Source organism: Dryobates pubescens, chromosome 25 (assembly GCF_014839835.1).
Source record: "Dryobates pubescens isolate bDryPub1 chromosome 25, bDryPub1.pri, whole genome shotgun sequence".
Lineage (NCBI taxonomy): Eukaryota > Metazoa > Chordata > Aves > Piciformes > Picidae > Dryobates > Dryobates pubescens.
Genome location: NC_071636.1, coordinates 6,716,089 through 6,733,122, shown reverse-complemented (window position 1 = coordinate 6,733,122; position 17,034 = coordinate 6,716,089). Strand labels below are relative to the sequence as shown.

General features: G+C 49.1%; 1 protein-coding gene across 5 annotated transcripts in view; it reads right to left on the bottom strand.

The window, feature by feature from the left end:
- HECTD4 (HECT domain E3 ubiquitin protein ligase 4) overlaps positions 1-17,034 on the bottom strand; it is a 95,202-nt gene that overhangs the window by 1,608 nt on the left and 76,560 nt on the right. For all 5 annotated transcript variants that reach the window (XM_054173109.1, XM_054173111.1, XM_054173110.1 and 2 more), the window contains 14 exons: positions 15,575-16,878; positions 12,601-12,808; positions 10,896-11,119; positions 10,663-10,814; positions 10,076-10,182; positions 9,088-9,211; positions 7,564-7,754; positions 6,824-6,970; positions 4,942-5,061; positions 4,645-4,800; positions 3,159-3,262; positions 2,572-2,793; positions 1,526-1,692; positions 696-891 (listed from right to left, as the gene is read on the bottom strand). In XM_054173109.1, coding sequence (XP_054029084.1) covers positions 696-891; positions 1,526-1,692; positions 2,572-2,793; positions 3,159-3,262; positions 4,645-4,800; positions 4,942-5,061; positions 6,824-6,970; positions 7,564-7,754; positions 9,088-9,211; positions 10,076-10,182; positions 10,663-10,814; positions 10,896-11,119; positions 12,601-12,808; positions 15,575-16,878 — 3,422 coding nt within the window. The remainder of the gene's footprint in view (positions 1-695; positions 892-1,525; positions 1,693-2,571; positions 2,794-3,158; positions 3,263-4,644; positions 4,801-4,941; positions 5,062-6,823; positions 6,971-7,563; positions 7,755-9,087; positions 9,212-10,075; positions 10,183-10,662; positions 10,815-10,895; positions 11,120-12,600; positions 12,809-15,574; positions 16,879-17,034) is intronic.

Here is a 17,034-nt window from a genome sequence, read left to right as displayed (position 1 = left end):
AGGACAGAAGGCAGGGTAACCAGACTGCTCTCCAAAGTCTTCCTGCCTTGTCCAAGTAACCCAGCCATGGCAGAGTGCCCATACAGGTGGGTTTGAATCTTTGGAGCCCAGCAGCTTCTCCAGCAGCCCTGTCTGAGTATCTGCCCTGCAGTGCAGCTGGTAGACACTGCTTCTGTGTGTGACTGCAGCACCAGGGCAGTTCAGCATCACTGCTGGTTAAGAGAAACAAACCAACACCCATGGCTGAGCATGTTCTACAGCTTCTGGCACAGGAGAGCACTGCTTTTCAGGGCATAATTCTCACAGTAACAAAATGAATGCATTTAGGACCAGAAGATGCCTGTTCCAGGCTCATTTTAGATATTCAGAAGCCATTTGCAATTCAAAATACTCAGCTCAAGTGGCAAATGGTGAACAGAGCTCAAGAAAACGGAGAGAGATTTATAATGTGACATTAATGAGCAAATTCATTGCTGCTCTCTGAAACAAGCCCCACTCCTCTCACTGCCTGAATCTCATAAACCTTCCCTGGGGCAAAGGAGGCTGTCCAAGCATGGGCCAGTGGTCCACAAGGACCATCCTGTGGCTGTACCACGGCAGAAGGTTCTCCCCTAACACCTTCCACACACAGGGGGATCCTCTCCTCCACGTGTCAGACAGGTGACTTTTGCCAAAGCAGCCACACTTCTTCCCACCTTGAGAAACTCCAGGTTGATGTAGGGAAGCCCACAGGTCCTGAGCTCCATCTCCAGAGGGGTGAGTGTGGTGAGGAGCTGCAGGGGGATGATGGAGCCCAGCCCAGCACGCACGGCGGTCATGCACTCCGGGGTCTGCAGCTCTCGCATCCGCAGGCTGCGGATGGCTGTGGCGTACACGTCCTTGTTCTCCCACCTGCAGGGGCAGGGAGTCGGCATGAGAGAGGGGAGCAGGCAGAAGCCCTCCTGCCCCACCCCAGGAGGGTCTGATGGGGACATTCCAGGTTGGAACATTCAAGAGTGAGCATTAAGCTATTTGCATTACAACTCTGAGGCCTGGAGCAGCCTGGTCTAGTGGAAGGTGTCCCTGCCCCTGGCAGAGGCGCTGGAACTAGGTAATTCTCAAGATCCCTTCCAGCCCAAACCATCCTGTGATTCTATGATGCTTCCCAATTATAATTCCACTTCCCTCAACTTCCTCCTCCTCCTCTTCCCTCACACATGCCCGATTCTCACAGCTGTGGGTGTTCAGTGAATCCATCAAACAGTTGATGAGCACTGCTCCTCAGCTGTCCATCTTTGCAGAACAAGCAGCAGTGCTGGAGATTCCCTGCTCCTGTCAGCACATGTAAAGCTTTCCCAGATTGTTCCAGCCTTCAGCTGCTTTCAAAAATTAGAATCATAGAATTATTTTGGGTTGAAAAGACCTCTAAGATCTTGAGGCCAACCATCAAGAGCATCTCTGGACAGCCTGGTGCTTGGAAAATTACCCCAGAGATGTTTCTTTTCCATGTAAGGTAGCACAACGTCCTGGCCAGGCTGTTACTTACCCCACTGGGATGTGCCTGCCTCTGGGACAGAGCTCCACCTCCTCTCCTGTCATGGTCAGGTAAGTGAACTTGCAGCACGGTTTGTTGGGGCAGTCAGGGCTCTCTGTTGCCAGATGCTGGGAAGCAATTTCTGCACACAGGGCTTCCAGTTCTGTCTCATCATTGATCTGCCACAAAAGGCAAGAGCAGCATGTGAAGCCCAGCAGGTTGCAGTGTGACTCACTTACGGTATCACCACGGCACACAAAGCCCACTCATCCCATCATCTGGAGACACCACAGGCAGCCCTAGCCAGTGATTGCTCTGGTGGGTTATTTTCTGCTTTGGCACTGCCAGGCTCCAGGAAACATTTCAGAAGCTTTGATCCCACAGTGCCCAGCAGCAGAGGAGAACAAGCAGCTTTTCCCAGCTGTCAGCACATAAAATCCTGCACTCAAGATGAGTCACAGAATGCACTGGGTTGGAAGGGATCCTCAAAGGACTTCTTGTCCAACCTCCCTGCAATCAGCAGGGACATCTCCAACTAGAGCAGGCTGCCCAGGGCCCCATTAAGTTTGACCTTGAATGTCTCCAGGCATGAGGCCTCAACCACATCTCAGGGCAACCTGTTCCAGTATTTCACTACCCTCATTGTGAAGAGCTTCCTCATAATATCCAACCTAAATCCACCCTGCTCTAGTTTCAAACCACTGCCCCTCATCCTATCATCTGAACAGTCCCCCCCCCAGTCTTCCTGTAAGTTTCCCTCAGATATTGAAATGCAGCTTTAAGGTCTCCCCAGAGACAAACACATTCTTTCATCCTGTCTTTGCAGGAGAGGTGCTCCAGCCCTCTGATCATCCTTGTGGCCCTGAGCGAGTTCAAAACACTTCACATCCTCGCTCACACAAAAAACATCTGCTAGCCATGAGGCCAACCACCACCACTTAGTGCAGGCAGTGAAGTTAACTGCTGCTGGAAGGTGTTTGTGGGGGAATCACTGGAAAAAAGACAATCAGGAGGGGAGAGGGATAAAAACCCAACCCAACCCCCCCAGAGTTACTCACATTTTCAAACTTTTTGACGTAGTTGTAGGTGAGGATGTCAGCCTCCTGCAGATCCACATCAGGATCCAGGGGCTCTCCTACCAGGGTCTTCCAGAAGGAGGGGAGGAGGTCAAGTGGCAGAGGAACGTCCGCTCGAATGGCAATACCCAAGAGCTGCCCAAAGAAATGGAAGAGCTGCTCCTCGGCGTAGGTTATAGGGCTGGGGGTCAGGATGTACTTCCCCTGGAGGAAACAACACCAGGGCTGAGCACAAAGCAGCATTTAACATGTGTGTGGTGCAAACACTGCAGCCCCACAAGCCCACAGGCTTGCAGAAATCCTGATCTCAATGTGCTTAACACCCTTTACCTGGCTACAAAAAGATTTGCTCGAGCGTGGCAGGGAGCCTGCGTGTGCTATCACATCACTTACCACTTAATCACAGACTGGCTTGGGTTGGAAGGGACCTTAGAGATCATCTCAAGCCAGCAGCCCCCTGGGGGGCTGTTATCTGGGGCATGTCTCTATTGCTAAGCGAATGTGTTCAGCTCCTGGTCGAAAATATGCATTCAGAAAGAGAAAAACAACCTGGGTTCTTGACACCACACCTTGTTCTTATTGACTGCAGAGCTTGGGCACAGCAGGAGGAGGGAGAGCGAGGAGCTCTGTAACTCCTTGCAGACTTGCCAAAGGAAGTGACGGAAAGATCCACCTGGAAGAGAGAGGAGCGAAAGAATGAAGGGTCCTCTGTGGCTAGTCCCCACTGCTTTTAACCCAGAATTTGTTGTTCTCCTTGAAAACAGCTTTCAAGCTTTATATTACATGCTTGATGTCTCTGACTGAGCAGGCATGAGGGTTAAACAAGGGTGGGGTAGATGCCAGCTAAGCCATCTGACTGTTCACCTGCAAGGCCACATGCAAATAGCTTAAATTACAAACAACACCTATCCTCTGGATTGCTTCCTGCTGAATTCTTAAGTGCTGCTTTGTCTTCCAGCTCTCTCTAAGACTGGGTTTTGTCTTTCAGCACTCTGTGTGTTAAGACAGGACAAACATTTATAACATCACTTGGCCTGCAGATGGAATTAGAGACCGGATCAGAAGATGAACGGCGCTGTCCTCACAACAGAGCACTGCCACAGCTAAGAGCAGTGAGGCAATGCAGCAGAAATCATTGCAGATGCTGAGCTGTGGACACAACATTTATCTCTTCATAGACACTGTCAATAACCACCACAGACCTTACAAAGAAAAGAATTCCCCTTGAGAGAAGGTGGCAAGGAGCTCTTTGTTCAGCCAATAGCTGCACACTGACAAGAATTTGCCTTCACACTGATAGATGAAGCTGGCTGGTAAAATGAGAAGTGCACTTAGGGCTTTTCTTCTCTAACTCCATACAGCCCTGAACCCCCAAAAGGCTCTGTTACAATCAGTATACAGAGCACATTAATTTAGATAGCAGAGATCAATTTTCTTCCCTGCCACACAGCTGATATTTGCTTTGCCTTATCAATTATTCAACAGATCTGCAAAGCAAGATTGTCTCAGCTCTGGTTTAAATCAAGTCTCCTCCTGGAGCAGGTGCAACCTATGCAGCATCCAAGGGAGCCAGCACCCAAAGAAGTTGCTATCCAGAGGGGGCTGGAGAGCAGGTTGCTCAGGGCCCCATCGAGTTTGACCCTGAATGTCTCCAGGGATGGGGTCTAAACCATATCTCTGAGCAACTTGTTCCAGTACCCCTCATTATGCAGCACTTAGGAGTAAGTCCAATCTAAATCTCCCCTGCTCCAGTTTCAAACCATTGCCCCTTGTCCTATCACCACAGCCCCTTCTAAACAGTCCCTCCCCAGCTTTCTTGTAGGTTCCCTTCAGATGCTGAAATGCAGCTCTAAGGTCTCCCTGGAGCCCTCTCTTCTCCAGGCTGAACAACTCCAACTCTCTCAGCCTGACCTCGTAGGAGAGGTGCTCCAGCTCTCTGATCACCAAGTGCTCCTTGAAGTAAGCCACATTCCAGTGCAAACTGACTCCACCTGGAGTAAGCTCTCACAGTTGTACTTGATGCCACCCGTGCCGGCAGCTCTAACCCCAACTTACTGGTTCCGTGCACCTCCTCCCCGGTGAAGCGGATGTTGAAGGCGTAGGTGGGGTCTCCACCGCTGGCCAGTTTGACACAGAGCTGGGAGGAGGGCACACAGGCCAGCTGCCGAGCTGCCTGGCAGAAGTAGGAATTCTCTGAGGAACGAATCTCCCCTGTTTGGAAACACAAGACGAGAAAGAGGTCCCCACGCTCAGACTATTTCATACCGGTGAGCATCTGAGCTCGCTAAGACCAGCTCTGACCTGCTGCAATGGGCTAACAATGCAGACTGAGAAGGATTTTGGCTCTCCTACCTCCAACGATTTCCAAGGGATCCAGGGTGATTTCTGGGGCTGCATGATCAGCAGTTCTTTGGACAGTGGCATTCAGCACTCTGTTCATTACAGTGACTTTTGTGTCGTAGAAGATTAAACCTAAAGCATGAAGCAAATTTCAGTATAGCCGATCTGTGCTTCCACAACTTTGAACTGTTCTACTGTTGTCCATAAAAGAAAGCATTTCATAGAAAAGAAATAATTTCATAGGGTTGGAAGGGACCTCAAGGATCAGCTAGTTCTAACTCCCCTGCCATGGGCAGGGGCACCCCACACTAGATCAGGTTGCTCACAGCTACATCCAGCCTGGCTGCAAAAACCTCCAGGGATGAGGCTTCTACCACCAACTTGGGCAACCTGTTCCAGTGTCTCTCCACCCTCATGGGGAAGAACTTCTTCCTGACATCCAATCTGAATCTAACAACTTCCAGTTTTGCTCCATTCCCCCCAGTCCTATCACTACCTGACACCCTAAAAGGTCCCTCCCCAGCTTTCTTGTAGCCCCCTTCAGATACTGGAAGGCCACAATAAGGTCTCCTTGGAGCCTTCTCTTCTCCAGACTGAAGAGCCCCAACTCTCAGTCTGTCTCCATAGGAGAGGTGCTCCAGCCCTCTGATCATCCTTCATTAGGTGGGTCAGACATGGCTAATTCACTTTTCTTTTGAAGCCTTTGTTACTGATGTTTACTAGAAGAGATGCTTTGGGCTGGAGCAGCCCTGAGCACAACCCTGATGTTACATAAATAGATCCCAGCAACTCCACCAGAATCTCTGTAAATCACAAACACTTTGCCAAGGAGCTTTCAGAAATCTGAGATGTTTTGACAGTCATGTTAGAGGCAAGAAAACATGAGAAGCAAAAACCAGGACTCCCACACTGCACCACAAATACAGGCTCTATTGAAAAACCCCAATCTCTGACCATTCCTCACTTCCCCATACTGGGTTTACAGGGCAACACAAAACCCTTCTTACCCATGCTGACACCTCTGGAGAATTCCACATCATCCTCAGAAGAAAACAAGCTTGGCAAATGTAATGACCTACACCTTGGGTTTGCTTGTTGTCTAATGAAGGTTTGTAAACACTATTTTAAAGGCTGATGCACAGTCACTTTTCTCCTGATCTCTGTAATTCTACAGCTCCAGTAACACTGAGGATGCCAACACATCCTAGGACTTTCACCTGATCTGCAGCTTGCTGACTGACAAAGAGTTTTAATTTAGGGATACTCTCAAGACCACCAAGACATGTTTGAGGGACACCCACAGAGAAAAAAAAAGATGGGCCAACCCCCTCCATGTCAAGAAAGGTGCACAGTGTCTACCAATTACGTGCATGAATATGCCCCTTCACTTAAAAAACAGTCCAAGAAATACCTCCTGCACTGAGAAGTGCTCTTGAGTTCCACCTAAACATGAGGGAAAACTACTTCACTTTGTGGGAGGTGGAGTCCTGGAGCAGGTTGCCCAGAGAGGGTGTGGAGTCTCCTTCCCTGGAGAGACTCCAAACCTGTCTGGACACTGCAATCCTAGGCAACCCGCTGTGGGTGTCTCTGCTTTAGCAGGAAAGTTGGACTGGATCATCTCCAGAAGTCCTTTCCAATCCCCACCATGCTGGGATTCTGCAGTGCTGGTTTTGGGTGGTCTCTTCAAACTGAGCATGTGGCAGCTCACTGGGCTGAGAATGAAGCCAAGGAGCCTTTGTTGGCAGGCTGATGCCACTCGCTGCCTGGCTCTCCCCCTCCCCGCCACATTCTCCTTTCTGTCACATGGATATGCATCAATCTTCTGCAGAAAATACTCAGACACTCCCCCTGGTGCAGCCTTGGAGGCCACAAGCACATTCCCCATGAGACTGACCTTTGGCCTCTTGCAGCAGCGCGGCGATGCTGTTGGCGTACATCTCCGTCTGCCGCAGCTCCACCAGCGGCAGGAAGAAGGTCTCCATGGTGGTATTGAGGGACTGGAGCAGTGCAAACCGTAGGCGCAGGCTTTCAACTGGAACATCTGAGGTGGGAAACATCCAGTCACAGAGAGCAAAGAGATTCACTACCTACTGCAAAGTCCCAGGAGCCACACAAGGTTCTTCTAAAGAAACCCCTCCAGGCCTCTGCCCGTCAACTAAAGGGCTGAAGATGCAAGCACAGCCATGATCTGTGATGTTCCTTCCTTGAGTTTCCTTGTTTGAGCCCAGTGTCTTTCACTATCACTGAACCTGCATTACCCAGAGACCCTCCAAAAAGGAACTCAGTGCTTAGAACATGATTTAGGTGACAGAATTTTGCCTAAATCCAGAACCAAAATCCCACCTTCCTTCTCCCTGCATGCTGAACTCAACAGGTGTCTTCCTGCCCTTCCTGAGCAGGTCTCAGAGAACAGAAGGCAGCAGAGGAGAGTTGCAGTGCATTTCTAACAATGCCACTGTGGTGCACAAGCACACCCAGGGACAGAAAAGACCCAGACTCAATGTTCACCTCAGCTCACAGAGCATCCAGCTCCCAAGGGAATGTCCCAACTACCTGGGGGACAGCCAGATCGCCCAGGACCTCTACATAGCTCTGCCACTGAAGAGAGACTCCATGCCAACTGTCTATACATACTCAACAGGCAGGAAATCCTGGGATCTGCTGCATCAGCTGGATCCAAGTAAACCTCATGGGGATGGAGTCGTGCTGGTGTAATGGCGAGGTGCCGGCAAAGCCTGTTGATGTACTGGACAAGGGCCACGTCCATTTCCAGGGTCCACTTCCGGGAGGCTTTCTGAGCATGTCTGGCATCAATGCAGGCACACCTGGCAGGGAAAGGGCAGACTGCATGAGAAAGAGCATGGCCAGCAGGTTGAGGGAGCTTCTCCATTTTTATTCTGCCTTACAGAGGTCACATGTCAAGTACTGAGTCCAGTTCTGGGCTCTGCAGCCCAAGAGAGACAGGGAACTACTGGAGAGAGGCCAGTGAAGGTTACAAAGATGCTGAGGGCTGTGAAGCATCTCTGTGAGGAATAAAGGCTGAGAGACCTGGGGCTGTTCAGCCTGGAGAAGCACAGCCTGAGAGGGGATCTTCTCAGTGCTCACCAAGAGCTGAAGGGTCGGGGGCAAGAGAATGAGGCCAGACTCTTGTCAGTGGTGCCCAGGGACAGGACAAGGGGCAATGGGCACAAACTGGAATCCAGGAGGAGAAAATTCTTTGGTGTGAGGCTGCTGGAGCCCTGAAGCAGGCTGCCCAGAGAACTTGTGGAGTTTCCTTCTCTGGAGAGATTCCAAACCTGCCTGGACATTGTGATCCTGGGCAGGCTGCTGTGGCTCTCCCTGCCTGAGCAGGGAGGGTGGACTGGATGATCTCCAGAGCTCCCTTTCAGCCTTCACCATGGTGGGATTGTGTGATAAGACTAAGATCTGCTAAAAGATGAGTGCATTACTGCTTACTATGAGCATGTTACTTACTAAGTGCTTATTAAGAGCATGTTGAGCACACCACCAGGTAGTTCATTATACCTCTCTCCCTGTTTAAGCAGAGCTGGTTCATTACAACTCCAGTTTGAGAACAAGTAGTGATTTATCACCTCCCTTGCCTCATTGGTATTAAATAATAAGGAGCTGCCTATTAAGCTTGCTTACTACTCTGTGCTCTGAAGCAGATACAGAGGAAGGGGATGTGGCAATTAGCTTGGGGCTTGACACAGGGAGATAAGGAGGATTCATTTAAGGGACTTTCTTCCTGCACAATATTAACAAGGGAGGAACTGTTCCCTCCTCTACATGAGCACTGACCCAGTAACAACACTGCCAGTGTAAGCAATTACCCAGTGCACAGAACAGAAAGCTGTTGAGGAAGGAAACCAGAGACAGCCAGATGGATCTCTAAGCTCATCAGGCCAATTTACTGCACAGTTTGGAAGCTCTGAAGGACAGCATGGCACATGATTTTGTCAGCTATGTTGCAGGCAAGAGTTCAGGAACCTGAACTTGGACAGCACAGTGACTCTTCTACAGCATGTTTGAAGAAAATAACCAACAGTTTTCTCCACAGGCCTTGCACCTATGGGTAGAAGCTTGCATGTTACTAACACTGCATGGAGAAGGAACACTTGGGAGCACAATCAAGCAGTAAAGATGTGCCACAATTACCTCTCAAAATGCAGATCATACCCACAGGACAGAATAGCTCTCCACACGCTACGGATATCCTGCTTGGAGCGGTCCACCACAAACCTCTGAAATCCATCCAGGGTCAAATACTTCTCCTCAGGAACTGGCAGCAAAGATGGAACCATCACATAGTTAATGACATAATACAAAGCCTACACAGCACACAGGAAACTTGTTGGTGTATGAGGTGGCTACTTGACAGCTTTCTCCTGGTTCTACCCATCCCACCATGGTTTGTTTTTTGAGCAGTCCTAAACACCAAGCTGCTCAGCTCCTTCAGTAAATGACACAAATCCCCCAGCTGTCCTCTGGAACAGCTCCAAGTATCTAACTGGGTTTGACAGATCCATACTAGGCTGAATGCTGAAGTTTCCCTCTTCTGAGCTAAGCTGGTGTTTCCTACAGGGAAAAACAGAGCCCAAGCTCCTGTCTAGTCTCTCTTCCACCTGACTAGTGAATGAAACATCAAGCAACACCCTGGAACTAACCCCTGTGACGCCATGGCTGTGCTCTCTCCTCCAGGGATAGACTAGTTCTGTGGCATCTGAGGCTTCTCTTCCATCCAGTTCTCCTCTTGTAACTTAATATTTTTCCTATACAAGTTGAGAAACACGATTGAAACCCACCCAGGTCAACCCCACGATATCCTAATCTTCACTGCACAAGAAAAGCCTTGAACTACACCTCGTAGGAAGTCAGCTCTCCACCCAACTTATTCATGTGGCCTACACACAGCTGCACCAACTGCATGAGCATGGCTTGCTCCCACTTACATTGATGAGTCCAGACTTACAGATACACAAATGGAAGCAGCATTTTAAAATCACTCTTTAGCAAAATGAAGTTAGCCCCATCACAAAGAAAGCCAACCCAAATCTCTCACGGCATCACGCAAGCACGGCAATACAAAAAAAGGTTTTCTTTTCTAGGCTGTGATCCTACAGACAAAATCCCACACAGCTCCTACCTTCCTGTTTCTTTGTGGGAGACTTTTCAGGGTCCTTCTCTTCAGGTTTGCTTTTCTCAGGAGATTTTGGCTTTACAGTAGGTTTCTTCTCGCTTAAGGCTGTTCGGCTAAGGGATGAAAATGAATGTTAGGTTGACCATTTTCTTTCATCTGTTCCAGAAACCAAAACATGCCTTGAAGCCTTTCAGAATCTCCAAGTCATGCTTCCCTCTCCAATCCATATGTGGAAATAGAGGGAAGAGGAATATAAATCACAGAATAGCTTGAGTTGGAAGGGACCTTAAAGATCATCTAGTTTCAACTCCCCTGCCACAGGCAGGGCCAACTCTACTAGTCCCAGGTTGCTCAAAGCCTCATCATCCAGCCTGGTCTTAAACACTTTCATGCTTGGAGCCTCCACAGCTTCCCTGGGCATCCTGTTCCAGTGCCTCACTGCAAAGAATTTATTCCTAATACCCAGTCTAGACATCACCTGTCAGTACTCCTAAGTCCTTCTCTGAAGGGCTGCTCTCAGCTACTCACCACTCAGCCTGGATTCCTAAAGAGAAACCAAATGTCTCAACTGTCAAAAGGCTGCAGACACCAACCTGACACTGTTGAGCATGGACTTCTCCTTTGTAGGTGGCTTGGTAACGGGGCGCTTGGTGCTCACAACTTTCACTGGGTGCTGCTCTTTGCCTGCCTTGTTGTACTTGCTCTTGTCAAACTTGGGCTTGGGCACACCATACTTCCTCAAAATCTTCCAAGACAGAAAGGAAACAATTACCCACCGCTCTTGAGTCACACAACAAGATGCTGACAAGGGTTTTCAAAGCACTACCTGGGTCAGCTGGTCCTCCAGCACTTTCTTCGGAGGGCGGACGTTTGTGAAGAACACGTGGAGAAGGTTTCCAGGAGTCTGAGAATTGATCTGCTCTTTACTAAGGTAAATGTCAGCAACCTTAATGGGTTTGGCTGGAGTGAGGCTCAGCATCTGCTCGGAATGGACACAGCTCTTAAATATTTCTGTGAGGACTTCCCGAGCGCCTGGGACCAATTTCTCCCCTAATAAGCCACAAAAGAAGGACAATTATGGTACAAAATATTGTGACAACTAGTCAGAACCTGAAAGGTGCAAACACATTCTGCATGCAGCTAAAATCTTGTATCACATCACTTGCCTCGAGAGAGGAAATCACTTGGAAGATGTCTGCTGGTAAACTTGGCCTTTCTGTACTCTAACACTCGAACAGAGAAGCCAGAGAACTACAAAATGCTTCAGGTTGGAAGGGACCTTTCAAAGGTTATCCAGTTCAAGTGCCTACAGTCAGCAGGGACATCTGCAACTACAGCAGGTTGCTCAGAGCTCCAGACAACCTGACTTGCAATGGTTCCAGGGATGGGGCATCTACCACACCTCTGGGCAACCTGGGACAGGCTCTCACCACCCTCAGCATCAAAAGTTTCTTCCTTCTCTCCAGCCTGAATCTCCCTCTTCGTTTCAAACTATCACCCCTTGTCCTGTCACAAGAGGCCCTGCTGAAAAGTCTGTCCCCAGCTTTCTGACTGGCCCCTTTAAGCACTGAAAGGCCACCAGAAGGTGTCCCTGGAGCCTTCTCTCCAGGATGAACAACCCCAACTCCCTCAGCCTGGCCCCACAGCAGAGGGCTTCCAGACCTCCTGTCATTGCTGTGGCCTCTTCTGGCCCCACTCCAAGAGGTCTGTGTGTCTCCTGTGCTGAGGACTCCAGAGCTGGCCCCAGCACTGCAGGTGGGGTCTCAGCAGAGCAGAAGGGCAGAATCCTCTCCCCCCAGCTGCTGCCCACACTGCTGGGGATCAGCCCAGGCCACGGCTGGGGCTGGGCTGTGAGCACACGGTGCCGGCTCGTGTCCAGCTTTTCACCCACCAGCTTGGATGCCTTCTCCTGATCTGGCCACACATTGTAATTATCATTTGAATGAAAAAAAAAAAGCAGATTGTTTATGATGCCAGTATGAAAATGACACTGTGTGGGTGCACACTGACACCTAGGAACTGAACCAGCAATCAGCCCAACTTCCCCCAAGTATTATCCCCCCCTGCTCCCCAATTCAGGCCCATTCCAGGTCTGTTGGGGGTTTCTGTAGCTTTCATATTGTTAGAGAACATAAATGACTAAGCTGTTCTACTTGAACAGTTTCTCCTCTAAGATTATGCTGTGTCTAACAGTGGAAATCTATAATAGTGGCTGTTTTCTCCAACAAGCCACTAAACAACTCAGTAATTTTCAAGTTGGTAGGGAGATTTTGTGGGTTTGGCTTTCCCCCCCTCACTTCCTTTTGTTTTGCTGTTTGATTAGCTGTGAGGACAGCTGAGCAATGTTCAGATTGCAAAGAGCTGCTTGCCAACTGATGAGAAGGAGGAAACTTGCTTTGAAATCACACCCTGGCTCGCCCTCAGTTAGTGAGTCACACCAAATTTACATCAGCAAGGAGAATTTGACCCCTCCACCACCCCCAAAAATGCAGAATACAAGTGAAATATTTGCCCATATGAAACCCACATACCTTTTATTGACTTATCATTGAAATAATCTTCTAGTGCTGGGCTCCCCTGTGTGTCAAATAAACTCTGATTTACAGTAGAAACTGTCAAAATCTCTTCAGTTGACATTTCCATCAGTTCATCTTCACCATCCAGACTTGACAACCCAATGAGATCACTACTGTTGAACAGGCTGGCTCGGATTTTCTCTATTTTAGCTCTTGACCTTATCTGTACAAATAAGGAAAGTAGTTAAGAGGAATTCTGACAAAACAAATTAACTTTCACTACTATGAATTTGGGTCTGAAGCTTTCTCCCCTCCCCATGTGGATAATCCCTGATGTACCTCTTCTAACACTCTTCCACATCAGTGATTTGGTACCAGGATTCAGCTTCAGCCTAGTAAACACCATGGAAGCACAGAATGCTTTGGGTTGGAGGGACCCTCAAATGTCATCTTCTCCAAACCCCCTGCAGTCAGAAGGGCCATCCCCAACTAGAGCAGGCTGCTCAAGGCCCCAAGCAAGTTTGACCTTGATCGTCTCCAGCAACGGGGCCTGAACCACATCCCTGTTCCAGTATTTCACCACACTGTGAAGAGCTACCTCCTAATGTCCAACCTAAATCTGCCCTGCTCCAGCCTCAAACCACTGCCCTTTGTCCCATCCCCACAGGCCCTTCTGAACAGTCCCTCCCCAGCCTTTCTGCAGGTCCCCTTCAGATACTGAAATGCAGCTCTAAGGTCTTCCCAGAGCCTTCTCTTCTCAATGCTGAACCCCCTCAACTCTCTCAGACTGTTCCCATAGGAGATGTGGTCCAGCCCTCTGATCATCTTCACAGCCTTCTCTGGATCCATTCCAGCAGGCCCATGTCCTTCCTGTGTGGAGGGCTCCAGAGCTGGACACAGAACTCCAGATGAGGTCTCCCCAGAGCAGAAGGGCAGAATCACCCCTCTTGTCCTGCTGGCCACATTGCCTTTAATGAAGCCCAGGATGCCATTGGTCTTTCAGGCTGCAAGTGCCCACTGTTGGCTCATGTCCAGCTCCTCATCCACCAGTACCCCAAGTCCTTTTCTGCAGGACTGTTCTCATTCTTTCTAAGAACATCTGGCCACCAAAATCACCATGCTGTGAGTTAATCAGGCACAGCGATTCCATTTCTTAGCCTGGAGACAACCCTTAGAACCATGAGGTAAGAAGCTGTTAAGTTTGAGGTAGGTAACCTGTCATTATTTGCTTCAATTCTCTGTTCAGAAAACCAGATCAAAGTTGGCACAGGCCCTGAAGTCTCAGCTCCACAAAGTGGGAACAGGAACAATAATTTCCTTTGATTCCGAGAATAAACCACCATGCATCATTACCAGAGCAGCCACAGACTTGGAGTAGGCTTCACTGTGAATATGCTGACAGCTTTCTGTACACACTTGATGATTTATTTCAACTCTGGTGTCTTTGTGTCAATTAAGAGCTTAAGAATAGCAACTGAAGATTTTTCTATCTGAATAAGCTGATTTTCTTCCAGAAGGGAAACCGATACAAGCCCAGACTGTGCAGAGCTGTCTCCGTGTTCACAAGCTATTGGCCATGCTTCTGCAAGCTTCCAACAGATCTGCAGCATGGGGCTTAGAGCAGCAACAGAGAGGAAGGGGTCTTGTACAGAGCTGAGAACCTAGAGGGATCTGGCATCAATGAAAACCACTCACAATGCTTTTACAAATTAATTTGGACCCAGCCATCAACAAGATTCATCATCTCATCTAAGTTACTGTAGAGAGGAATCTCTGAATGGCTTAAAATATGGGGAAACGTAGTCATTAAGGATAATTGCCTTGTGGGTCAGCCCAAAGGGCCACCTATCTCTAAATTTAATCTCCAGCAGTGGCCAGTAGCAAGCCTTTGAAGAAAATTAGATGAAAGAGGCAATGAACAGATCTTTTCCCTTAGATATATTCTCTCAGTCTCCAGAAATTGGCAGTTTAAAGATTCTCCAAGCTGAAGGCTGCAGTGACTGCTGTGCTGTAACAGCTGCCAGTCTGCACACCCTCCATGAACTGAACTCTTCATGAATTCATTTATGCACCTGGCTTTTGCAGCACCTTGTGGAAACGAGATCCACAGCTTGGAACATACAGGAATTCTTCCTTCTGTTTTAATACTGTCACTACTAGATCTCCTCTGTCCTTTCAGAGACAGTGAATGCTTCCATAAGACTAAATGGTACAGATAAAGTCAATAGAGACTAAAAGTTCTGTGCTCCTCAACCACCCTGACCAAGCTGAGCTCTCCTAAATCCCTTCAGCCTTGCTTGTACACTGACACACGTGCATTCTGCACCCATGATCCATGCTGAGCTACACCTTGCTACCAGTACCTTCCGTTCAAGTCAAGCAGAAGAATCTTCAGAGAGGAAAACATAAAGCACACTTTTTCCAACAGCCAGATCATGGTGGCACACACAAAGCATAAGCAGCACAGCACTTCTCCAAGCCAGAGGTTAAAAATCAAGTTATTAGAATCAGAACAAGATACAGAATCAACCAGGTTGGAAAAGACCTTCGAGATTGAGTCCAAGCTATCACCCAACACCATCTGATCAACTAAACCATGGCACTAAGTGCCACGTCCAATCCCTTTTTGAGCACCTCAAGGGATGCTGACTCCACCACCTCCCTGGGCAGCACATTCCAATGGCCAATCTCTCTTTCTGGGAAGAGCTTCTTCCTAACATCCAGGCTAAACCTGCCCTGGTGCAGTTTGAAACTGTGTTCTCTTATTCTGTCACAGGTTGCCTGGGAGAAGAAATCGCCCCCCTCCCGGCTACAACCTCCCTTCAGGTAGCTGCAGATGGCAATAAGGTCTCCCCTGAGCCTCCTCTTCTCCAGGCTGAACAGCCCCAGCTCCCTCAGCTGCTCCTCATAGGGCTTGTGCAAAGATCTCACTCTTTCAGAAAAACCTGACCCAAAAGCACCCTTCTCCTGACTGAAGGTTTGTTTTTACCTCCACCACAGCAAAACCTTTGATGGGCCGTGAGAGCAGAGGCTGGTTGTCCAGAGAGGTGACCGTGTACATGGATCCAACATCAGACACTGAGGCTGTTTCCACGTTGTCAAGCGGCTCCCCCAGGCTGCCCAGGCTGCCAAGGCTTCCGGTACTGCAGTGGGAGAGATCCAAGCTTTCCTGGCTGGAAACAACATGTGGCTCTAGCAAACCTGGTGGGATGGCCAGCTCCAGCCCAGCTTGAAACTGGTCAACGGAGATGTCACTAACAGTCCGAGATATGCCCTGTGAGCTGCAGAGGGAAGCCTGGCTTGTGGAGGCTGAAGCACTGACACTCATGGCAGGGGTGACGCTGCTGGAGCTGCTGATGTCCAGGCTGTCTGCGCTGCTTGAAACAGTTGGCTTTTCCAGTTCCATTCTGCACTCTCCTCCTTCTGCTTTGTCCTTGACTTTTTTGGGATCCTCTTCCTGCAGAGGGATGTAGATCTCATCTTTGAAGACTCCCCCGTGGGCATTGCAAGCCTTTCTGATGGCATTTCTGACGGTGCCCTCCTCCAGGTGAGTTGGTATGCCAGAAATGACCAGCAGGCGGCTGTGAGCCGTGGGACCCACCAGTGCTTGGCAGGCGTCTGCCACAGCATCATTTGTTACACCCAGCCCTTGAGGATCCTTTTTGGTCAGGTGTCTGAGGATTATAAGCAGAGTCAGTGCTCTATGAAACCACAACATATCCTCAGGCTTGCTTCCTCCTATACTGAGGATTGCAGCGTCTGCATCGGCTGCTCTGGATGAGGAGCGTTTGCCTGAAGACGATGTCTTCTCACGCTTCATTTTGACTTTTTTCCTCTTGGACAGCAAGCTTGGACTCTGTGGTGTCTGTCCTGGAGAAGATGAAGATGAGGATGAAGAGTCACTAAGATTTGGGGCACTTGTTGAAGATATCACATTGGCTGTTACGCTCATATTGATGGGCAAGGTTACTTCAGCTACAGCAAGGCAGACTTCCATCAGAGCGTGGAAGTACGTTGAGAACCTTCCTTGGTCGGCCACTCCAACACCAGAACCACCACAGGCATTTCCAGACACCCAGTTTTGGGTTTCTTCATCGTACAGCTTGTGAAGTTCTGACTGCAAGGCCATCAGCATAGCTAGACAGGGGTTGAGCTGCAGGGCAATAGAAGAGGACAAGCCGGCCGGATTCTTTTTCTGCTCCAGGCTGTGAATTTTGCGAAGCAGCTCAGCCAAGAGATGAAATACCAACTCCTTCACACATGCTGCCATGTCAGTTGTCCAGAGAAAGTTCCCTGTGTGGGGAAGGCAAGACATGGGAGTCAGCAGGATGTCACTGTTGGGAGGTTTTTAAATCACATGAGCTTCGACAGCAACACTTAAAAACAGCACAAGAAAATGTCACTTCCATGTCAGTGTGCCAGCAGGAAGACAGACAGGCAGGCTATGCC